This window comes from Sceloporus occidentalis, unplaced genomic scaffold, assembly GCF_023333645.1.
Source record: "Sceloporus occidentalis isolate IW3139 unplaced genomic scaffold, rSceOcc1.0.p SCAF_175, whole genome shotgun sequence".
NCBI classification, from domain to species: domain Eukaryota; kingdom Metazoa; phylum Chordata; class Lepidosauria; order Squamata; family Phrynosomatidae; genus Sceloporus; species Sceloporus occidentalis.
In genome coordinates, this window is record NW_028317155.1 from 263,024 (window position 1) to 288,874 (window position 25,851).

Sequence of the window (25,851 nt, forward strand, 5' to 3'; positions counted from 1 at the left end):
GATAATAATCTATAGTAATTGCATTATACATTATACGTAATACATATTAAGTGACAAACCAGGGTGTAAAATCGATGTGTTTTAGAGACTGTTTGAAACTAGTTCTTAGGGTATTTATAAGTGTCTATTAAAATGTGCATACTACCAAACAATAATGTTACTACTAATATAAATTTAGCACAGTTAAAAAATTATTTTTTAATTAACTTAATACAATTCATTCATTTGTAGCAAACTATTAACTATCCATAAAATAATGTGTACTGTGATCAAGTAAAGAAAAAAACAAGACTTTGTTTTAACTCTAATGATATATTATGTTAATGAGCATAAAGTCAGCCATACTGCAGGAGGCAAGGTAGGTGCATTTTAGGGTCAGGTCCAGGCTTGTTTTTTTTTGTTTTAAGGTATGATGTAGTAAAGCTCGTGTCGTTTACACTTACAACATGGCAACATTTAATTTTCTAATTAAAAGGTGTATTTTCCCCAAATTCTCACATTAGATTAAAATGGCAAATTTAGTAAATAACCTTAAAAACATAATTTTCTGAAACTGACATGTTATTTTTTTTTATGTATTCAGGATCGCATCGTTGATGAGAGGTATAAGGTGGCAGGTGGGCGCAGCAGTCGCCCTATGACTTTTAACCCTTTTCATACAGTATTTGTGGCCAGGAGAGGGTTAGTAAGCCCCACAGTAATGGCTAATAACGCTGACCGTGTGAGAACCCTGTGATCAGGTCCCCCGGGTGAGCGGCCGTCTGCTCTGCATTACAAGATGTGACAGAAGCGTGCTTATTAAGGTTCGCCCTGTGTTAGAAGAGAAGGGGTTGGGCTTGTGATGACTCCGCCCCCAAGAACTGATATAAACCCTCGGCGCAGCACGCTCCGCTCCATAGTATGAGGAAGTAGGGTGCTGCGTTGTCGCTGCTGAGTAAGCAATGACTTTCAGACGTCTCAAGAAGCTGCAGCATAAAGAGGAGTATGCAGCACCTCCGGACCAAGCAATATACAGGGAGCGGGACAAACTTGGCTCATATGCGGCCCTGGATAGTTACAGACAAGCTGACATGTACAGAGCTTTAGCGGTGTCCGGTGGTACCCTGCCTAGAAATAAGAAGGTAATAAAAAAAATAAATCTATATATGTTATTATTGTTTGTAATCTCCGCTACTGAGTAAAGAATTAGCCAAACGCGATTACTGCTATTTTGTACCAACACGTGAGAAATCAGCCTCTCTACTGGCATTTAAGGGGTTAATGGAGCTTGGCTATCTCAATGGTAACGGAAATGTTTAATGCACCCGGGGTAATTTTCATCAGAGGCGAAAAAGCCTCTCGATCCAATCTGCTATGTCACACTTCAAGAGGAATCATAGCAAATCGTGAAATTCCTTACCCTCTGAAAGCAACCTTCATTATTATTAAAAATAATGATTTTATAACGCCAGCATATTCCGCAGCGGTGTACGGTGGCTAAACGGGGCATTAAAACAACTGATCTATAATATAGATAGCCTGGGTTACAGTAAAGGTAAGGTGGGCCCTGCTCCCAGGAGCTTACAGTCTAGCACATATGTGTATGGAAAGAGTTAAAGAGCAGCTCTTCTCCTCCGTTTGGGGGATGTGATCTCATTGTTTTGGAAGCACTATTGTCTTCTTTTCATGTGAATTGAGCAGTCTCTCCGCATGTAATGTGAACAAGCCCTGTGTGTTTCAGGCCAGGTACCCAGTGAGCTGATGTTTGTACTCATTCCAGATGTGTTGCTTTTATTATGCAGTATATTTGGGGTTTCTCTATACTGAAGCCTTTGTATTTTTTCTTAGTATTCATTTGTGTGCCGATGCAGATGTCATTAGCTGTCAAACCCAAATTAACCTTTGTCTCTGCCGCTTTTGGGGTATTCCCTTTACTGACATATGGGTGTCCCTTTTGGCAATGACAAAGGTTAAGTGGCTACTGCCTGATGTCTTTTGGCCTCTCTTGCCGACCCCTTCCTCACCCTTTTTTGTCACATCAGGAAACCGGTCATTTTCTGCAGAATGCATGCGGTCAACGAGGGAGCGGTGTTTTTTTCCGTCAGATTACCAGTAATTTGTGGCATAAGCAAACTCCAGGGAAATCGGTGAATTTGACAGATAAATATACTTGCTGACAGCATGGCTTATTGTGCGTTGTGTGAGGCTGATGGTGCAGGGCTAATAAATCCTAAAATATTGAATGGGTTCATTACATGTTAATTAGACTAACCTTAGATGATCTGCAACTTAATGGCATTGGAGGGCCGGGGCGAACAGCATTGCTGCGAACATATTGGTTTGCATTTTTAAAGGGAAAGGGTACCTTAACGCCTCAAAGCGCATGTTCTTCAATTAGCTTTGAGTTTAAGTCAAGTCTCCCATAATTATATAGAGCAGACGTCTGGCTTTGCAGTTTCAGTGCTGACCTTGGTTATATATTCTCGATATAATTCATACATGTCATGTTTACAACTGTTTATTCAGCACTTTGCAAGCAGTGTTATCACAAAGCAATCAATTGTCCGCTTTATTACATATAATATTCATGTGCAATGCGAGACTTGCTGTTACTATTGCAAATATGGGTACATTTGCTTTTTAAGTATCAATTCTTTTTCGGACCTTCTTTAGAAGAATGCGTATATAAGGATGTTATGGCTTGCTGCTTTCCACCAGGACATCCAGATGACTCTTCCATTGAACAGGGGACAATTATACAAAATACACCATGCTGTGCGGCAGTGTTTTCATCCATCCCAGTTTAAAAGGAGAATTTGATTCCTCCCCAGCCAAGCCCCTCTGGTCATTATAGAATTATAATTGTAGAATTGTTCCAGTAGATGATAAACGGGTTGTTTTCCTGGTAACTTGCCATAGGCTGCTTCGCTGATGGCTTAAAGCAAAGGCGGTCACTGTCCCTTTAAGAATAGATTTGTCAAGAATGTTATCTAAATGGAAGTCAGCAGCTTCTGGCGGCCAGCTGCTAAGTTTATAACATAATATTAAAGTGATGCTTCAGCAGTTAGATTTGCCTATAGGTGCACCTGGAGATCTGTTATCGGATCATGGATAAGAGTGAAACCTGGCAGAGTTGCATTTAAATAGTGTTGGTAGATCGGTAAATAGCATTAAGTTCCGAAACATTGTTAATTTGAGTTGAGAGACGTCATTTGGATCCTCGGTTTAGAACTCGGTTTGTGTGTGTAAGCAAGCTGTCAGTTATGCAAATGCTTAGCGTTATTCCTGGCACGAAAGCCAAATATCGAGTTTGACTAAAGCTGCTTTGTCTAAGGCTAATTTTATTATCAAATTACTGATTTGTTTATTTGCATGACGTGAGGTTGCCCAAGAAAAGAAACAGGCTGATAAATATGACTTTTTTTTTAATGTTATTTTCCTGCAGTCATGTAATAATGTGTCTGCGGTAAATACCAAAAGATGACCTTGTAAGTGAATATTGATATATATTGCCCTTTAGGTCACACTTTCAGCAGCAGTGGAACATGTTCAGTGTATACTGCAGCGGCAGTGTGTGTGGTTGTGTTTCTATTAATGGTCAGCGTTTTTCTTTCTGGTTGTTGAATTGTCTTTGATTTTAGACACCTGGCCTATACAGCTTTGCCATCGTTGATGTATTTGGTGATAAAAATGTGCTGTCTTTTTATTTCCGTGGCAAACCTGTAAAACCACCTTGACAGGGATGAATTCATCCCAGCAGGGATACCATGATGCATTGTTCACGGTTCAAAGCAACTCCTGAAACCCTCATTGTCGGAGTTATGACATAACTTGGGCCTCCCCTCTTTATGGCATTTCAGGAAATATGTTGTTGCCCCCTTCCTCTTTAATGTGCTGCACCTGTTTAAGAATACCCATTCTCCGCTCTCAGGAGTACCATCTTGCATCACTAATACAATAATTGAAAGAAGGCGCATTTGTCCTTTTCTAGTACGTTTTCTAGGCCACAGAGTGTTAGCATGAATGTGTGTTGGAGAGCGCTTGGAAAGCCAGTGCACGTTTCAGCCAAATGTCTGGCTCAACTCATCAGAATGACATGCCAGCAGCCAAGCCAAACAAAGGCTGCCATGTGTCGGTGATAATCGTTCTCCAATTCATCTAACACTCATCCAGTTATTTATACTGAGTTGGCAGGGAGTGAAAAATAAAGAAAGGGAGAAGGGTAATTTATATTTTCAGCGTTACTTTCACTTTCTTGGAGCTCTGGCTCTTAGTGCCAAGCCAGTCCAGTGCTCAGATTTGGCGTTGCTGTTTGCCATCTGACGTTTTTGGCATCCCGCACCTTAGAATTCATCCATTCAATAAGGTGAACTGTTTTGCCCTCTTGTGCATCCATCGTCTTTCTGTTCTTTTCATATGCTTATTTATGTAGCAAAGCTGCTTAAAGGCGAAACCATGAATTAGATTGCCATGTGTACAGGAGTCACAAATTTCCTGATTCTCAGGTAACCCTAATCCACTGAAACTGCAGCTTGAGTAAATAACAAGTGCATACATTTGGTGACTTATTAATTGTGCTCGGGGCAGTTTGCTCTTCGGTCTGAGATCCTGTTGTACCGCCTGTAAATGGTGTGCAAATGCCTGATATTTGGCATTTGGAGGTTGTGTGACAGGTCTAGCAAAAATCAACAGAATGTAGACCAGGGCTTTTCGTGTAGCTAATGGCTATGTGCTCGTTTCTGTATTTGTGTTACTTTATTTTAATATATGGTTTTGGTAAAAACAAATGCTATATAGACCCCAAATCTACTAAAAAGTTGGTGTTTTTAATTCCCCAACTTCACTATTCTTTTTGAAGAGCCAACAACAATAAGCTTCTGGTGGTGGAGAAGCTTGGCTGGTCCTGTATACTGCATTTTTCCTCTACTCTTCACCTATTAAATGATGCAATATACAGCGGCAGCTCGGCTCTTCTTACCAGTACTAGCCCATCATAATGATTAGTGACGTGAGAGTAGAAATCACCAGTGTTTTTTTGTGATTAAACCCCTGAACGTTTAGAAATGTTTTGTAAGACCTGGCCAAAGTGGTTAGATATGGATTGAATCCATCACAGTAAGTTCCATGTCTAGTAAAAATGGAAGGCTGTAATTATGATGCGCTTTAATAATACGATAATAATCCCTTGATTTAGTGAAACACTTCTAAAGAACTTAATGGTTCCTTTCTATTGTGTTAATTCTGTAAACTATTGTGTTACAAGCCTTTTCATCGCTGTAACTGATGGTCTGGCTCTGTATAAACAGATGTTAGAATACATGCCCTTGCCAGTATGTTAATACACAATACATATATATATATATATATATATATATATATATTTCTTGACATTTTTGTGATTGTGGTTAAGGCCATGTATCTGTAATTGCTGCCACTTCCATTGTTTGTTGTAACTCATTACTTGAGTCCAAAAGCACTTTTGCTATATTGTACACCGCTTTTCAAGATGGGTTCAACTGCGGTGAATCGCTGAGGGTGTCATAATCTCATGTAAAGTGTCTCCCAGGAATTGGAGCGTTGTATACGTGATTTAATTGCGAGAAAGCCGCTGAGGGAGTAGGAATGATGCATTTAAATTGCCTTCGTATGGAGACTGCTTTGTTATAACAGACTGTCCCATTTTCCAGGTCTCAAGATGCTAGTGCTTCCACTCCAAGGAGGTTTTGTGCGCTCTATTACTCTATACCAGTTACTGGTGAAGTATGTCCTTACATCACTTAGTAAATCTAAATTCTCAGCTAAGTGTGAGATCTTCTAAAGACAGTCTATTGCCCAAACAGCTTCATCAATAATAAATGCATATTAAAGTACTTGCCTTTGCCTCTCCTTCTGAAGATACTGCAGCACCCTGCCCCACCAGCTCTCCACTGTTAACGCTGAAATCGATGAGAGCACCTTCTGCGCAAAAACACGTGGGACATTATTACACCCCCTGAAAATCTCAGGCGAGTCAGTGCTGGAGCTGACTATCCGTGCAAGGGAGATAGCTGTGTGCTAATGTAGATCAATGATTCAGATGAACCCCTCTATAAATCAGCTTACAAAAAGAGGGGTTAAATATGAGGTGGCACTTGGCTATCGTATGTGTATATGCTGATGTATAAGTTCTTAATATGTGACACCAACACTTGTTGGATGGACCGGTCACAAACAGTGCTAGAATAAATGTCCATTATTTACACTGAAAGACTTAAAGCGTCTCCTATTTACCGATAAATTGCCAAAACAAAGAAGCAGGCTTTGTGCTCCACTGTACTGACTGACTTTGCCTTGTTTTGGTAACAACCTGGAGACACCAACAATTCAGGCAGGCTGTGCATACCATGGATACTTTGTTGTTTTGTGTCTACTGAAGAATAAAATGTTTGTTTGGAAGCAAACACCTGTTTCTTTAGAAGAAGGGTAATGTATATGCGGCTCATTCTCTTCTGGGGTACGTCATGGTTTGAGCGGGAAATCTGTTTGTACCACTTACCTAATTGGCGGCAAAGTGATTCCCTAGCCAGGTCAGTTAGGAGAGTAAATAGGCATTATTAGCAATGTTCGGTGGCCCGTAGACCATGTTTACTGGCCCATGACACCAGCATTCTTAGCTTGTGTAGCTGCAATATCCCGGGTTAAGATTTAGGCTAATTGTCTCTGAAATGAAACTGTTATCTTGTGGTAATATTGTCTGTATGTTATATCAATAATGTCTCATTATACAGGACAGAGCTTTTGCTTCTTGTTCAGGACACCACTCTCCTCATGCTCTACCGGCAGGAGAAACTGGTCAGCTTCGCAGAAAACGTGCGGTCTAGACAAACACCCCCACAAACTGTCATTTCATTCTTTATAGCGAAGGTTGAATGACATAAAAGCAACAGCCTTTTCAGTTTCCATGGCAACGACCAATTGGCACCTGCTTTTGTGTCACATGGTACTTAAGCATTCCCAGTGAAAATTATACGTGCAGCAAAATGCAACTATTATTTGGCCACTGGGAAAAGACGGTCCTAATGTTACGTACAATGGTGTTACATTCAGCACAGTACATGAGACAGCACCTTTAATATGCAGTGTTTGGGGGTTAGCCATTACTTAACCCTTCGTGCTTCAAGCACTCCAGCTAATTAGCTAATGATTTGTTAGGTTTCCGTGTGTGTTTGCGTTGGCGGGGGATTGTCTTTTTTGGTTTTGTGTATCTCACCCAGTTTGTTAATCACTCCTCCTGTTGGAAGTGCGCTTTTAGTTTGCACTCCTGCTCTCGCTTCTGTTTCACTTCTCGTTTGCTTTTCTTGTCTCTTCCAGGGCAAGCAAAAAGAGGCCTGTAGTCGCACCCTGCCATCGTTTTATTATCCCTTGGTTTAAGCTTTATAGCCTCTCTCCTGCGTGGAGCAGATGACTCGTGAACATGGGGACAATAACTGTATAGCTTTTGATGTCATAAAGTAGATTGTGTTGTTTTGTCGAACGTCACCTTTAAAACAACAACACAAGCGTAATATGTCGAGGGCTGTCGGTGATACCCGCTCTGTTTGGGAGTCCGACCAGTTAACATGCTACACAACTATTGAAATAAGCGTTACGTGGTCAGTAGACACATCTTCTCCTGATTTATTGTATTTAGTTTTTTCCCTTTTTAACAATTATCGTTATAAGGGGGGATATATTATTATCTTTTGACAATGTCCTTTAACAGTTTCATTAAGTTACTATAAGAACTATATTTTCTATGATAGACTCGAGCTTGGTCGTGTTTTGTTCCATTGGCATTGCGTCCCAATACTGAAAATGGTCAAAGGAAAGGACTGTTGGTATGTTAAACTAGTTTAGTCTTAATGGCATAGTTAATGTTAACTTAATATTTTTTTTTTTTTTTATTCTCTTTTGATAAATGTACACTTTGAGTTTATGTGAAAACAGCTCAAGTTGAACCTGTTCTTACATGGAGCGCATTAATTTGCCTTGTGGAAAAATATTTCTTAGGTCGTATCTCTCATACCTGTCAAGCTGGTCTTGAAGAACCAAACCGGTTTAGCCGTGCGTAATAAACAGCTTTAGAGTCCAGATGGCTCGCAGGTATGATATGTTTTGGTGAGCAGATAATCTCATACCCCCATCAATGTGACTCTCCCTTATTGCATTAGGACTAGAAGTCTCCCTTGTTTTCGTCTTAAAGTCTTTGTTATAGAAAACATTCTTAAGGACGTCTTACAAACAGAGTGTTGCTATGTCATTGTTGAGGATTTCGTCTGTATTTTCTGTTTAATGATTGGTCCTGATTTGTTTGTGATCTATGTCCATGGGAATAAAAAGCGCTATTTTAAGGGAACATGTAAATAAATGGGTCCGGCTTGCAGTGTGGTTGAGGGCAGCGACGATTTAGTCCGTAACCCGAATGAGCAGCCTGCTGGAAGTTGATGACATCTTCATGCTTTGCTAACCAAATATTATTAGTATGTGTCTAAGAACAGGAGTTACTTTGTATGTAATGGGGATGAAAATACTGTCACGTGTATGTATGAGTAGAATATTTGTGTGTCTATGTAAAGGTTGATATGATTTGGCTGTCAGTGATATCTAGAAAGTGGGCAAATGAGAAATTAGCAGCAAGCAAGGTGGACCATCAAAGTGTTTTGACATTTTCTCTTAGATGCTTATATTATTATTATTATTTTTAAGGAAAATACAGACAATTTACGGGATTTCTGCGTCCTGTTGTGTATGGTGGGTACAGCAGCGTAAAGATCCTATCGTAGGGTTTTTGTACTTGGGCTGACATTACTGGTTCTCCCGTTGGTATGAACGGACTACACATTTCATAGTGTGAAATTTACTCTTGCCCTCAGGAAAAATACTCCTTTATTCTTGCCATTTCTCACGTATTATTCCCCAAACCCCACGTCTGTTTCAAGAATTAGACCTATTCAGCTGTGATAAAAGGCATTTATTGGGGGCCACTAGTTTGACACTCGCTTTCAGTTGTGGACCTCGGGTGGCACAATGGATGGAATTGTCTTTGGAAATGAAATGCAAGTTATTAAGATCTATGCGAGACTATATGAAAAGGCACTCTGTAAGAAGATAAAGGGCTCGGCTCATATATGCTCGTGCGTTGGGCGTGCTAATGCATAAAAAGATGGCACTAGTGCAAGAATCCTGTTCATTTTCGGCATAGCTTGAATGCATAATGGAGGCAAATGTTGAGCCTTTTGTCCTGTACATGTATCCATACGCGTCACATTTTATTTTTTAATATGTAATTGGTCAGCTGGAAACAGACAGGTGGTTGAATGCTAAGAATCCTGTCTATTTTTTCCTGTGGGCTGAATACTAGCTATTAACCACTTAGCTTCCAGAGCTGACATGTTGGTTGGGTCCAATGCATTTACACAAGAGAATGTATTGAAAGTAAAAACACACACATTTACAGTAATCTTATTAGTTCACGGTGTTTAATGTGTTAATTAACCGCGTAAATCATCTTTTCTGCTTGTTCCTTGTGACCGAAGTTGAGCTGGTAATTGGGTGTTGTATAGATCAGTCTGCTGATAGCGTAACTCTATCAACATATGTTCTACATAGCATTCGTTTGTGTTGTAATTAGCAATTTTGCTCTAGGCTTCCATTTAATTTATTTTAACATGTCTGATCCCGGATTAACCTACTGAGTTCCTTGTGGTGTGTCTGGATTTTTAAAGATTATCGCCTTGCTTGCCTCTTTTTTTTTTTTTTTTGCATTACTTCGTTTAAATCCTTCCTTGATATGGTTCGCTTTAGTCAAGCTACTTTTTCGTTGTGTGTTACTAAACATGATGCCACGTGTTTAATGCTTGCAATCTAGCATTTCTATATAGTAAAACACTATTGTACTGCAAAAATGTATTCTAAAATGATTTTCTGTCAGTGTCATGGGAGTAAAATCCACATGTTTCCTTGGGTACCAAGTATCATCAGGATGACCCCGATGACAATGGAAAAAGGGAATCTGAGCAGTTTTCAGGTTTATGAAATGAAACCGGTGCAGTGGTTTATGGCGAGAGACTTAATGTTGCAATTATTTGGCATGATAAAGGCTAGGGCAAAGTATTACTGGGGGGGGGGGTTCTTTCCTCAAGATTGTTTTGCATTTTTAACTATTCTGTTTTGTTTGCACTTAGGGTTCTTCTATGGGCTGGAAGAATGCGAGCCAGTCATCTGAGCACCAGCGGTAAGCATCACTATATTTCCCGTCCGTTTCATCAGTAATATCAAGTAATATATTTTGTAGAACAACCTCTACGGCCAAACAAAATATTTTTTTTCTGTAGAATGTTTATTTAATGCCCCAACCTTAAATGGACACCAAATCCATCATGCGCACATTTAAATGCAAATGATAGCTGGGTAAGGGTCTACTTCCCACCCCAACGCTGCCTCAGCAAGGGTTTATAGGGTGGGGGGGGGGCAGGCTTTGGCTAATGAGACAGGTACTCACGGCCACAGAGGAGGTGTTGCGCTGCGGTTCTGGAGCAGCAGCTTCCCCGAAAGGGAAGTACTTTTATTTTTAAACAAGTTGAAGTATGCATAATTATAACTACACATTAATATCCATTCTTAGTTGATGAATACAGTGCTGTAATGTCCTAGCGTAAAACTGGGCAACAATGCTTTGCGCTGTAATATAGGTAAAAATGCACACAATATATAGTGATTTGCCATTGCGGCACCGAGGAACATACAATGCTGTCTTGAGCACAAAATAATTATGATTTTTCTTAAGAACAATGCAGAGTATTGTAAAACATGTGGTGTGCCCCACTTGTTTTGGGGACATGAGTTTCCCATCAAACTTGGATTGAAGTTGTCATGGCAACAACAGAGTTTGTGAAATACCATGACCTTGTGTGTAGGAGGAAGGCGGTTCTGTTCGGAGGAGCTAGCATGTCAATGTTAATGATCTCATTGTTTGTTTCTTTCCAGGAAAATTGTCACATTGGAGAAAGAGGATTCAGAAACCTTTGGATTTGAGATTCAGGTACATACGGATTTCAGCCTTACATGAAGCTGTGCTTATCAGTTTTGGCTTGGAGGCGATTGTTGATAGTAGTTTACCTATGTATTCCTCATATTCCATAAATATTCTGTGAATAAGTTTACATTGGTTTTAAGTAGTGTCATGTAGCTTTGTTTAAATGCTGTCGTGTTTACATTATTGGAGTCTACGTGCAAGGCTTTCAACCAAATAAAACATTAAAATTGGCCCTTGTTATAACATGGGAGTACTATGGACCGGGAAGCTACCCTGCTCTTGGTGGCAATTTAGACTGAAGAAGCAAGCATTAAGTTGCACAAAAGCAACTCGTGTTATGCCTGGGATACATAAGGTATTCCATACATAGTTCTGTTAGCTGCATATTTGTCGCCGGAAGTCTCCCTTTTTTGCAGGAGCTAAGAATGTTTGGTGGGCATGAGGATTTCATACAGTTCTTCAACCATAAAACTAACAATACTATGTATGTTAAGTAAAATGCATTATCCTTGTTAGACAACACCTTAAAAACTTAGCCATGCTCTTAACTACACCCCTAGAAAACAAAAGTGGTCCTCTTTGGCCACTTGAACTTTGGGACATGTGTTCTACATAGTTTTTGAGGGTTCTACGATAGCTTCATTATTTAGTCCAGTTTTAAGAATCTTGGTGTTCTACATATATTAATAAGAAGAGACGATGAAACATCTGGCGGCTTGTTCAGTAAATGCAGGGCCGTGTCATGGCTACTAGGAAATGCAAGTCATATCAAATGTTAGTCTTTGCATAGCCTTGTGATTAGCTGCCTTTTGTGTGTTTAAACACGCTACTGCTGTAGGAGGCGTCAAAGCCGTCATGTTGAGACCCTTGCATAAAATATATCACTCTTGCCATGTACATATTATTTCAGTGCTATTAGTTTTTAATAACCTCAATGTCAATATGATGATGGCTTTTTAAATTCAGGTCTTTTGTTAAAACCCGTCATCTTAAGACTTGGTTACGTACATTATCAATAATTGCATTACATTAGATGTTAAGGGGTTTAGGCAATTGTTTAACCTATAGGTTACCTTACAAAAAATGAAGTTGAAGGCATCTAATTAAATAAATGATACTCGCCCAAACATACACATCACACAGTCACACACATGCCCTCCAAGATCAATTTATACTGCTCAGGCGCATGGATCAAGGAGCATTCATTCTCTCATGCAGAACCGGAACTTTGTTTCTTACTTTATTTGCGGTTTTTAATTTTTATCCTTTAAAACTGACCTTTTGAGCAAAATTTTTACAAATGGGGTCTCTGTTTCGTCAGGGTGTCTCCGTGGTAAACTAGACATCATTTGCAACGCTTGTGTTCTCCTAAAGTTCCTTCCTCTACTTTTTCAGTGAATGAATACTGCCTCGTTCTTAGCGTGATATGTATGAGGTGTAACATAAGGCAAATACATCAAAGTACTGAAATTCTACTATTTTCCATTAAATAGACCTACGGACTACACCATCAGGACAAGAATACAGTTGAAATGTTAACATTTGTATGCCGGGTTCATGAAGGAAGTCCTGCTCAGTTGTGTGGTCTAAAACTCGGTAAGTCTGCTTTTCCATGGCCTTTGTTGAGTATAGCTTCCTACCACTAACTATTCTTTCTGCAATAACCAGTAAGTCATTAAATATGCTTTTACTGAAAATGTCATAATTTTGGCTCAGCCGTTAATTGTAATGTGTGATAAATGACTTTTCTGGTTTTTCTTAAAACAAAAAAAAATGACTTCCTTTTTAATGTGTAGGGTTCCTGTTAGATAGGATATCTGTAAAACCTGCCTAAACCACAAAGCTGTTAACATGGAGCATATCTTGATTTCATCTGTACTGTTTAACCAGTTATGCTGGTCTTTTTCATCGCAAATCGTTAACCCCTGGTTAATGTATGACATGAGTGTCTCAAAAAGATCAGTGGCTTTTCCGCTTGTCGGCAGGAATTTTCCTTTTGGCAGATTTTACTCAAACACTAAGAAAAACTCATCCCTTTTGTCATATACAGTGGGACAAATTTGATCTGGGTATAAGGGAACGATATCGATATACAATTACAAATGAGTATAGAAAATATTTGCAAAAATCTGGAAGTAGCTGCATTCATACGGTTTGTCAGGAGATGCCACTTGGGCCATGCTTCTCGAGCCCTTACATTTTCTGATGACTCCTGCACAATGTTTGGGACAATAGCCTTAATTTCCCACAGGAGGGTGAAGAGAGAGGGCAAAAAAGGAAGTCCACCTTTTTATTGGGTGGGAAGTGGTTAGTGCAGATTGCATTGTGATGTTTAGCTTGCTGTCCTGCAAGCTATATGTGGTCTTCAAAGGTTATCCCTCAGGCTTTGTCTTAGAATAAAAGGGGCAAGTAACACTTATATAGTAAAGTCTGTTTAGTTCTTTTTGTGGTTACGGAGAAGTGGACAGGCTGCATCCAACAGCGGTCTGGTTTAGGATCAGTGTCACAGGCTAAAAAGAAAAACCCTGTTACATTGAAGTGCAGAGGGTTGACTTTGGAAGCTGTCTCATGCCTCTCATTCACATCCAGCAATCTTTCTCTTGCTACTTTTTTCATAGCGTGAAAGTAATTGGCAGTCTAATGTATACAAACCGTACCATTTAGACATTATAAACTCAAGAACCTTTATGGCCGTAACTGGAGAATTCAGTTAGCAGCTGGTTGACGACGTTGTCCACCAGTATCTTCTAAACAATCAAATGGTTCAGCTTTAGAACAAGTAGGAAACCGTCAACAGGTGTGTCAGGTTTTATCTTGATAGTTTATTTCTTTATGTATATTTACATTTCTGACTGCTTCCTCATATTAACATGTCGAGAGTAGCTCTTTCCCGCTGTAGTTTGCCTCAAAAGCTAGTTATCGGATTAATTAAATTGACAGCTGGATACTGAGCTATTTTTGAATCTGGTTTTCTGATCCTGCAAACCTACTATTTAACGATTTGTAAATAAACCTCAGCACATGGTGAGAATTACAAAACAAAGTATACAATTTCATTAGCTGATCCATGACAACCAAATCGCACAGAACTTAGTTTAAATTGAAAATGTAATAAAGTATACTTTGCTGAAGTGCAAAAGTATGAAAGTTTGTTTCATTTTAATAGAATACAAGTAAAATATGACATAACTTCAACTGTGGAAATAATTATATAAGCCAGAAACTTACATTTCCATGGTATATGTTATTTTAAACCAACTATTAAAAATAAAATTAAAGCAAGTATCATTTCCATTTTTGGAAATTGTTGTATGTGACTACCTACCGTTTTAGGGCAAGTAATTGCCTCCATAATTCAATCAATTTGCCCAAACACAACATATATATTGGACAGGTATTTTGCTGTAACCTTTAACTCCAGGATGGAGTCGGCTACCACCGAACGTGGACTTCTAGAACTATTAGCTTGTCTGTTCCCGCAGCTGCATCTTAAAAATTCTAAAACTTTTGTCTGAAAGTTAATCCTGCTTCATTATTTAGTTTTGTTTATTGAAAACTGATCAAAGGTCCCTCAAATCTGTTTAAATTACTGTTTTTTTAAGTATATCATCTCCCAATGTTTGTTTGGCTAACTTTTTTTATTTCTTTGTACAGCAGTGTGTTAATGTGAAAAGCATGTTATTACGGATGTTAGTTTTTTTTTCCCCTTCTCTTTGCTCGAGTCCCTGTTGCTTTTCTACATTATACAACATGTTCTGTACAGGAAATGAGTCACTTCGGTTAAGGCCTTGGACATGGGCCTCCAATTGTGTGCATCCAGTTATGGACTGAGCATGAACTTCTATTCACTTTTTTCAGTAGAATTGCCAATTTTATGTGTTCAGAAAAATGCAGCCTCATTTTGACCCTACAGCTCCAATGTTATCTACACGGTTCTAGAGGAAAAAGACTAGAAGTGGGTTTATCAAGATAAGGAGGACAGGTTGGGAAAGTGTGTGTGTGTGTGTGTGTAATTAATGAACGGTTACTGTTGCCTGCATTTGAGTATTAGACTGATGGCACCTTGACTTTTTTAGGACACAATGACATAAAATCTTGTTGCTTACTGAACAATGGGCTTACTTTGGGTTTGAATAGTTTTGAGCATTAAGAAATGTGGTCTTTAGCATTTAATAAAAGACAGGCTTATGCTGTTTTGTGTGCATTTAAAATTGGTTTCTACTGAGTAAATTGTCTTAAAATTACATCAGTTTTATATATTTTTTTATCCCCCCCCAGGGGATATTATTGCTGGAGTAAATGGCCTGAATGTGGAAGGAGTGCGACACAAAGATATAGTAGAACTCATAAAGGCATCCGGGAACACAATCAGGTAACCAAATACTTATTCATGTACAATTACTCGGTGTGTTTCATCACTCTTTGCACGTCAGTTGTGGCTACAGCATAACTATTGCCTTGTTCACTAGTATAGTGATAAATGTTACATGTAGGACTTCATGCATGCCAACATCAGCCTGCCCAAATATAGCCCTTTATACTATGAAGATTGTAAAACCTGTTGTCCCTTGTTCTGTTACAAATACGAGACGGTTCTTTAATGCTCTTTTGTAATGTATCCACAGGCTGGAAACCGTTTATGGCTCTGCTATCCGAAGAGCTGAGCTGGAGGCACGGCTTCAGTATCTCAAGGTCAGTGGCTGATCTAAAGTATATAACTTGCTTATTACATAGTGGAAATTTTTGCTATGGTAGTCTGCAGTACATTACTTTAAAGGCTAACTTTTGTCCTGTAAATTCATAAAAAAAAATAAAAAATGATCCTGTTCTTCCTCAGCTGCCACATACAAGGTAGATTAGTTCTGTCAGTATACAGGACGCCTGACCTAAGGCCAGCCAGGGCTGCTCACCAATCCTATCTCCAGGGTATCTTTACACTCATAAGAAGCCGCTTTGTATCACCATGGGCTGTAATATTTAGCCCCTGTTGTGTACATGATGAATAATATCTCCTTTAACAGGCTTACTCTTTATGTTGGCTATGTAAATTAGTAACATCTTAAAGGCAGTGATTAGTCCGTGGAGCATCAAGCCTAAACCGGGTGCTTCCTGCCATGTTAATTTGTTGTATTATAGAAAAGTTTTACATGGTTACCTTTTAGCACTTTTCATGGGGAAAAAACACAGGTTCTAATGCCTCTTATTCATCTTTGCAGCAAACATTATATGAAAAGTGGGAGGAATATCGATCGCTTATGGTTCAAGAACAGAGACTTCTGCATGGTAAGATAGTTTATAAAAACAGAAGGCTTATGCTGACGGAAAAAAAATTACCTTTGACAAGCACATATTTATATATATTTTTCTAGTCTTTTGTGAGATATTCTTTAAAATTTTCTTTTCTCAAAGACGCTTCCTGTTTTTTTCAAGTGGGAAGTATGACAAATATAAATGTTACTGCTATTCCTAGCGTCTTTCTGGATATAAGCATATTCTCCCTCTTATATGAAATGTGATCCTGGGCCTTTTCTCTGCGCGGGTCAAACTCCCACATGCAGCAACTTCCCGTTAGCCTTGTAGGAACAGCCAACAGAATGCCCTATAACTAATCCAACCGAAAAAATATTCAAGGCAATGAGGCATCTGTTTACCCAGCAAGTTATATTCTTATAGCAATGATATGTGTTTGTTGGGAAAGGTTTTAATCAATTCATAAGCTATAATATATGGTTCACGTTTCGCCAATGCAACACTTATATTGTACCCATGAAACATTTGAAGATGCAGCGTCGTTGTTTTCCCTTTACAGTAGCGTGCTTACAGAAGCTGTTTTAGTTCCCCTAAAGTTGGTATTAAGATTGCGACACTTCTCTATTTTCTGTGTCAACATCCAGCCAGTGGTAATAACGCTGACGTATTCCGAGAAGAAAAAAAATGTTGACGTTGTTTGGTTGACTGAATTTATTTTCTCCTGGTTGTGACATAAAGGGTAGTATTTCGCTTGATGCAATACACGGCATCCCTGATAGCTTCCTAAAGCAATCTTAAAAAAAGGCTGTGTGTGTGTATGTATATATATATATATCATCTCCATAGTTTGTCTAACAGCACAGATAACAAGAACTGTATGTTAATTCGTTAAACTGGTCTTCAGAAGAATTAGGGCAACATTGGGGCACTCATTTATTTCACATGGTAGTTAGGTATCCATGGTCTGTTCAAGTGTATCTGATCAGGTATGAGATTCATATTCAAGCAGTGGCAGTCAGTGTTTGAGATGTTGTTTCATTACAACTCATTTCACTACTTGGGCAAACTAAGCGTCTTCAATTCTGGACTTCAGCTCAAGGAAAGCCTGGTGTATTTGAAGGCAAAGCATATGCAGTACTAATCCAATGCAATCTTGTCTTTTCTAGGTATAGTTGTGAAGGACCCTAGTGTGTATGATACTTTGGAATCGGTGCGTTCTTATATATACGGCACTGTGCCTCTTCCCAAGGGCAAGGACCCAGTTACCAGTTCGCTGGCTGCTGGGAGTATGTGTAGCAGCGCAAGCTGCCTTAGCAATGCAGACGACAATGAGGATGCCGTGTATCAGACGTGCTATTTCAGCTCCGACTCCACTGATGAAATAAACATCCTTCCCAGCAAAAATAACAGCAACAGCAAGCCTTACAAGACAACCCTAACACGCAGTTCCAGCGTGAAGTGCGCGGGTTCTGGAACCAGCTGGGACAAGCCAAAGGAACAGAACAATTTTGTATCTTTACCAAGGAAAAAGCACAAAAGCTTTCGGAAAAGACTTTTGAAGTTTATCCCTGGACTTAATAGATCCTTAGAAGAGGAAGCCAGTCCTCTCTAATGTATCTTCATATAATAGCTTAAGTTATTTATTTATTGTTCTTTTTTTATGTTTATTTTTTCTTTTTTTTTGTAAAAACAATACCTAAAACCTTTGTATAATAATTTTTGTTAAACTCTATTGTAAAACATTATCACTTTCTCTGCTTCCCATTAACATGTTTGGCAAGGCAGTAGGAGCCAAACTTCAGGTTTTTCTATGAAAAATGCAGCTCTTACTCCAATGACTTCAAATGTTCAAAGGCTCACTGGAATTTTCCTGCCAGCGGGAAGCTAATAAACGGTGAGCAGTTTTGTTCTGGTTCAAGGCAATGCAGGACTTTGCCTAATTTAGAGGTAGCCTCAGTGTCTGCATATCGGACCTCATAGGCTGCAGGCACCCCCCCACTCCATCTCAAGCCAAAAGTGCCTGTGGTGCATCAGCAAACTTGTGTCACTTGTGGGATGAAGCAGGGGCCTTTCTAACCAACGTTCTTTGCACACATTCCTAATTTTTGAGCTCCTGTAATGTATGCCCCCCACCACCTGCACACATTTAGGTGCTGGCCAAGTCAAAGTGAGTTTTGCACAAAAAGATTACTTGCATAGGGCCAGCCTGATGAGTTTTGATCTTGATCTGCGTGTTGGATCTGCATAATGCGCCACCAGTGCTTGGAGAACGGTGCCCTTTATAATTCTAGTTAAGGCTCTGTAATGAACGGTTTCGTCTCATCTTCAAAGCCCAGGCACTCTGGTGATGTTGGATTTTTAACATTTTGTTCCCTGGACTGTTATGTTAATGCTTATGTTTTGTTCTTCATGTTTAACTCCTTGTTGTCACTGCACACAATATTGTTTAAGTACCCAGACCAAATAAAATGGTGAAGTTGGATAGTGGCTTTTAGTTGAATATTATGATTTTCTTTCTTTTGCTATTTGTACCCATGCATTTTTTCCATCTGACAGTCATGCAGTTAAGCTATGAATGACATCAACCTGAAGTCTACTCCAGATATATGATGCTTTCTGGTATATTAAGTGTGATAAAGGAAAAACAAGTGCAAAATATCTTCGTGTGGGTAACAGCAACGCTTCATCTGCAGTTTGACTAAAACTACCGACAGGAGGGTGAAGGTGACTTTATAGTTCAGCATGTGTATAATAGTGAGATAATAGTGCCTCAGTACATAACAATAATTCATCAGCGGTCAAACTCTTCTATAGCAAATCATTGAGGAACTTGAAGACTTTATCTTAACATCAGGTCTTTATAACATTTACTGAATTAACCTAATGCATATTTCATATATAAACAGAGTAGTCGATGCATTTTAAAGCAATAGAGATGTAAACGTGAGATGCATTACCCTGGGGCACTTGGCTCTTATAGCAGAATAAATATCAGGCGGTTGGCCCTTCATAATACATGACTTTTTTTAATAAGAAATATCTTTAACTTTACAGCAGACCAGCAATGTATGCCCCATTCTAAATATGGTGGGACATTACTAACCCATTAGCTAGCCCCTCCTGAGTTCCTAAATACCATGCTTTTTGCTGTCGGCTCTTGTGGGAGGCATGTCTGTCCTTCATTAGACGTGGATTGTTCCCATGTGTTAGATGCAACTCTTTATAGATCTCCCGTGACACAATGCAAGATGCCAGTCATCATTGTGCCTGCCGGCAGCCAGAGCAAACACCATGTGCAGGACAAATGTTGCTGCATATTAAATCCCCACAGAAACCCCAACTACAAGCCACGCATTCCAGCATCCCAAGGAAACCTCCGCAGCTGTGATAAACCGCTCTTCAGAGATCGTCCTGGACCAGGGGCGCTCCAAAGTTTTAGATTCCCCGAGGGACATATTCAATGAATTTGTAAATTCATATGCAAGTTTATGGAGGTATTTTAAACTCTGCTAACAAAACCATACTTAACCTTCTGAATTCTGCAAGTATTTTTTTTGTAACTGCAGCTGGTCCCAACTTTACTAAAATTGTTATGCCTGAAGATAATTAAAAAGGATCACGTTTCTCTGTTTATTCCGATCTTTTTTTAATCTGCATTTTTTTAAAATTTACCCAGTGTAAGATCTCTCATCGCATATAGTCTGCGGTAGAAAAGTCCTACAAATGACTTGCTTTTTTTTTTTTAAATATAAATTCACATTTATTTTTTTTATAAACAATCCTAATGGAACCAAAGTCTCCATAAAGCCACTTGTTAAATGCCACACAGTGTTACATTGTGCTTATTAATTAATATGTGGCACAGTTTCAAAGGCACAACTGTCTTTTGGAATGTTTGCCCTGATTACCCCAACGACCCCCCTGAATCCAAGGGGCTATTTTTTTTTTAAGTAGTTACTGTGGGTGTTTGCACCACATTACTCAGTCATGTTCATAGCAGGGAAAATTCTGCCAAACCATAAATTTTGTAAAACTGAAGCATGTGTAGTCAGAGCGAGTCCGTGGAACTCCTATAAGAGCATAGTAGTGGATTGAGATAACTGCTTGCAGTTTTTTTTTATGACTAAGATCTCCAGACCCCCTGAGGAAATTGCTGGCAAGCCTAAATATTTAGTCATATGTAGACTGATGGTACTCATTTGTAGATGTACTTAGGATATGTTTAATGGACCATGCCCACAAACTACTGCCTTGATTTATCTTATGTTTTCTTATGTTGAATGTGTATTTTTCAGCGAATTCATATATCCAAGCTATTTTGAAGGACATGGGGATCAAGCTGCCAGTCGGCAGTTGGAATATTATATAAGGTGCACTTCATTATGTACTCTTACGCATATGTTAGCTGAGTGTCGCCTTTAAGTAAACATGTTAGGTTTTTATGCAGGTATTCATCAGTATCAGAGCCGGCGCCCCCCCCATCCCATTCCCTTCTCACTGTCCCTCCCTCTGCCCCTTCTCCCTGCCCCCCCCTCTGCCCCTTCTCCCTATGCTTACTTACCTCTTTGCCGGAGTCCTGCGGTGGGAGCGGCAGGCGTCCGTCTTCCCGATCTGCTGCGATGCGCGCTTCACAGCTGAGCGCCGGAATAATTCCGGCGTTCAGCAGGAAACGCCGGCACCTCAACGGAGTCACGAAGAGTGAGGGGCGCTGAGCGGTCGCTGAAAACTTCACGAGCGACCGCTCGGCGCCCGGCCTGCCCGGGACTTAAATTGAAACATCGGTTTTTTTTGTTTGTTTCAACTTTATTTAACATCCTCCAATAAAACAACCTTATTTAATATGGAGGATGTTAAATAAAGTTAAAAAAACAAAAAACAATGTTTTAATTTAAGTCCCGGGCAGGCCCCCTGTTGCCATGGCGCCCTGTGCGGCCGCACAGGTCTCACATCCCTAAGGCCGGCCCTGATCAGTATATCCTCTACGTTTGCCCTGCTTCCCAGCAGTAAGTGACCCATGTTCCCCGCAGTAGTGCTCACGCACAGATACTCGATACCTGCCAGCACTGGTGTGTGTTAAAAACCCTGCCACACGCATGTGCAGAAAATACAATCATATCAATAAAAGAACTTTACAGACATTGATTGCCTCCTTCAAGCAGCCAAAACATGGGAAAAAGCTTTTTCTGCTGGGATAGCTGATAAGTCTTAATTTTATTTCTTTTTTTAAACAAAAGCCAAGAATGCTTATTTAAATGTTCTAAAATATGCACTCATCTTTGCTTATGCCACAAGGGGCATTGCACACAATCTTGATTGATCTTTTTGAAAGGTACTGTATGTTACTGTTATATTGGCAGGATTAAGATCATGGCATATTCAACGTTTACAGTTACATTTTACAGAAGACTGCACGTTTAAGACATGTCCGTTGTATCTTTACTGTGCAGAAGTATCCAGTGTTCTTTGTACTGTCTGGACTGAGATAATAGAGTGCTATTTTAAACCTTGTGTCAACATTTAAATTATACCTCCATCTGCACTTTGAGTTTTCTGTTCAGTTTTGTAATATTGGAACGTCACAACTTCTTCCTGGTGGTGTCTATTGTGTTTGTTTAGTAGCTTTCCAGGAGGACAGTAAGCTTTTTCTTTATTCTAATAATGGGAAGTGCCCAGTCCTCGGTGTTACCATTCAGTAAGGTATGGATACCTAGAAGATGCTGGTCTTGCTTCAGGAGAGAAGCCTAAGAGGAGGTGACTGGAGGCTCTTTTCACTGTGGACCCTATGGTACTTGGAGCCACAGTCACTTTGTTTATCTCATGGCTTTTTCTGGGAGAAAAACAAATAGGGTTTGTGCTTTAGGATCCCCTGTGTGATGTGACCATGTTATATCTGTTTGCTTATGGCAGGGGAATCCACCAGAAGCACCTGACATGTTGCAATGCCAAAAGGGGGTTGGTGTATATATCTAGTCTACCAAGTGTGATTGTTACAGACAAAACATGGAAAACAATGTAATCCTCTCTTTAATCCCAAACATTAAATTTTTTCTCTATAATCAATAACTGTAAAGATTAACAATGAGAATAAAAAACAAGAATTCCCTGTCCTCATGTATGCACACTAAGTGACCACTATCACTATCCACAATACCAAGCGTCAGCTGGAGTGCTATATAACATAACCCACAAGAGCACTGGAAATGTGTTATCTGGAATGATGAATCACTTCATTATCTAGAACTGTGCTACCTGCTAGAATGCATAGTGCCTACTGTAAACTTTGGTGGAGGCAGGATAATTACTGGGGCTAGGATCAGGGTTTGGGTTTTGGGAACTAAAGAGCTAGGCTTCTTAGTTCCAGTGAAGGGTGATGTTAATGCTACAGCTCACTAAAACGTTTTAGGCAAGTGTATGCTTCCAAATTTTCATGCTGTGGCACCAGTTTGAGGAAGGCTCTTTCCCAGCATGCCTGTGCACAAAGCAAGGCCCATAAAGACATGTTTGGATGAGTTTAGTGTGGAAAAACGTGACTGTCCTGCACTGACCTCAACCCCATTGAACATCTTTGGGATGAACTGGAATGAAGATTGTGATCCAGGTCTTCTTATCCAACATCAGTGCCTGACCTCACAAACGCTCTACTGGGTGAATGGACAAAAATTCCCACAGAAACACTCCAAAATCTGATGCAAAGCCTTCACAGAATAATGGAGGCTGTTTTAGCTACAAAAGCAGATGGTGGGGCAACACAATCTTAAATGGTTTTGGATGGGACGTCCAACAATCTTATATTAGTGCTTATATTAGTGATGGTCAGGTCTCCACATACTTTTGGTTGTATAGTGTATATTATTGTGACTGATTTACTAGTACATTTTCAGATGACATAATTAATTTCACTCTTTTATTTTTGGTGCAAAAGCATGACAAGTGTACCCCTTTAGATAAAATAAATGTGTGCCTTTACACATTTGCATTCTGGTATTACTTCCATTCCTGAAAACTTTGTGGTAATTCATAAAACAGGTATTATAAGTGCAATGAATATGGTTAAGGACAAAGTTGTCTCTTTAAAGTAGTTAGAAAACACTGGATGATTTCTGAATAATTTAGCATTGCGTGCAGTGATTTAGTTCAGCAATTAGTGCAGAGGGTAAAAATTATGCATGGAGAAAAAAATATATATTTTTAGACAAGTTTTTGTTCAGTTGATACGAAATGGAAACTGTCACACCTTTTGGCGTGACAGTTTCTTGAAACTACTAATAGTTTGTTTTTTGTTTGTCCATTGGTGTCACTAATTTAAAAATTCACGGCAGCAGCCTGTGGCAGAACCAGCATCGTCTAATCACTATTCTGTGTCTACGTACTTTCCTCCCCTTTACAAAGGCGGCCTGAACAGATCGTCAATTATCAGCAACTTAACATGACGGGGTTTAATCATGAAATTGAGGTGTCCCCGATGGTGTAGACATGGGGTAGGTTTCTTGTCCGTTCCTAAAGTACCAGGTTTTTAGAGAAATGGAGCCAAGAATTTGATGATGCTATAAATTAAATCATGGGACAGTTTAACCCTTCCTCTGTGATCCTCATTTATGCCAAATTCTACTGTATCCCATACAACGTTCTGCCATGTAACTTTGTATGGAGAATTGTGGAAAAGTGACAGAACATTTTAAACAAATTATAAACCACAGCTCTCCGGCTCCTACTGATTAGAGCCTTGCATCAAGAGAAGTAAGAACTGAAACTCTCTCAACCTGCCTGATTAGAGGAAATGGAAAAAACAATAACCACACGCATGTCACTGAGGCAACAAAGCACAAAATGTTTGCACGTCATCGATATACTGATATGAGTTTAGCTGCTGCCATGGGATGACAGCAAATAGACATTTTAGATCAATTTGAAACGAAACCAAAAACTAGAAAGATACGTCAATATTGGGGGGGATGCATAAAACACCGACGGTCGCACTGCTCACAATGCTAGACATGTTAGTGCAACAGCCAGATATCCCCGATCCTAATACTTAAACCTATATAAAATCTCTTAGATGTCTTTCAATTTCCTTTTGATTGGTTAATAGCCTAAAAATGAATTCCATTGTCTGTTGAGCTTTTTCAACTACTTTCTAATAGTTTAGTCCCGGGAGCATGTTACAACTTCATACACGGAATGACAACATGATTTCTATCTAATGGGATTATTGGTTAATTGCTGCAATTCATACATGTCAGACATTACTACTGTTCCTACATCCCAGTGTACAGGTCGCCTAGTCCCATCCTGGTATAAAACTAAGGCTTTACTGTTCCTTATGGACTGTCCCCACTTTGCCCATTCCATAAGGACCTCAGTTGAAAGACCCTTTTTATGTCAGTGAAGAAGAAAGAACATGCCTCTGGCAGATCATTGTGCTGGAAAAAATCACAGTAAGAATCCTAGCACTTCGTGATTACCGTTTTACTTGCTGGGAACTATGCCTATATGAACTACCATTTATATTACTCAGTTTCTTCAAATTAACTCTTTTAAAAAAAAAATGTCAGGTGTACTTAATTGGTTGATGGCAAAGGAGGCCCCTGCAGGTGACCAATAGAGTTGCTCGTACGGACGTTTAACAACCTGGCGCCAAAGCTGCTGCTTAGTCCGTACCGCGTTAACCCCGTATTAACCCCTTCTACAAAAAATACGAAGATTTTTTCCCCCTACGAAGACGAACACGAAGAGTTGGCCGGCACCCAAGTCTAGTATACGGTGCTATCAGGTATTTGCCCGGTGTGTCAGTTGGCCAGTCCAGACCTGCTCTGAATTCATAATATACAAGGCCATACAGGTCAATAGCAACCTGTACCTGTCACTTTTACAAATGTGCACCTCACTGGAGACTTTCCACATCAGGGGAGGGCTGGCAGCCTAAGGCCTGGGGGGCAAGTCAAGTGAAGTGGCTCCGCCCCCTCGCACTCACCTTTCACCCCTCACGCTGCTCCCATCACTATGCGGCCATCAGGCTGCTGGAAAACTTATCTAAACGGCCACTGGGTGCTGATGCCACCGGCCGGAGCTACTTTAATCCTTTTTTTTATTTATTTAATATGCCGGATCGGCTTGCCATATTATAAATAAATAAAGTATTAAAGTAGCGCCGGCCGGCAGCATCAGCACCCAGCGGCCGTTTAGATTCGATTTCCAACAATCTGATGGCCGCATAGTGATGGGAGCAGCGTGAGGGGTGAAAGGTGAGTGCGAGGGGGCAGAGCTTTCACCCCTCATGCTGCTCCCATCACTTGGCGGCCATCGCATACGGCCGCTGGGTGCTGATGCCGCCGGCCGGCGCTGCTTTAATACTATTTTTTTTTTTCATTTAATAGCCGATCCGGCTTGCCATATTAAATTTAAAAAAAAAGTATTAAAGTAGCGCCGGCCAGCGGCATCAGCACCCAGCGGCCGTTTAGATTAGATTTCGGGCGGCCTGGGGGGCAATTGCCCCCCGGCCCAGCCCGCCCCTGTTCCACATATACCTGTTTTGCATGTTTACTGACCATTAATTAATGGATCCCAGAGAC

At 39.9% G+C, this 25,851-nt stretch overlaps 1 protein-coding gene across 1 annotated transcript; it reads left to right on the forward strand.

Moving 5' to 3' along the window:
- Positions 1–941: 941 nt before the first annotated feature.
- On the forward strand, positions 942–17,894 carry LOC149279008 (general receptor for phosphoinositides 1-associated scaffold protein-like). The gene is made up of 8 exons (XM_089501517.1): positions 942–1,121; positions 10,182–10,231; positions 10,984–11,038; positions 12,526–12,628; positions 15,311–15,404; positions 15,658–15,724; positions 16,249–16,315; positions 17,449–17,894. The coding sequence occupies exons 1-8, from the start codon at positions 942–944 to the stop codon at positions 17,892–17,894; spliced, it is 1,062 nt and encodes a 353-aa protein (XP_089357643.1).
- Positions 17,895–25,851: the final 7,957 nt, after the last annotated feature.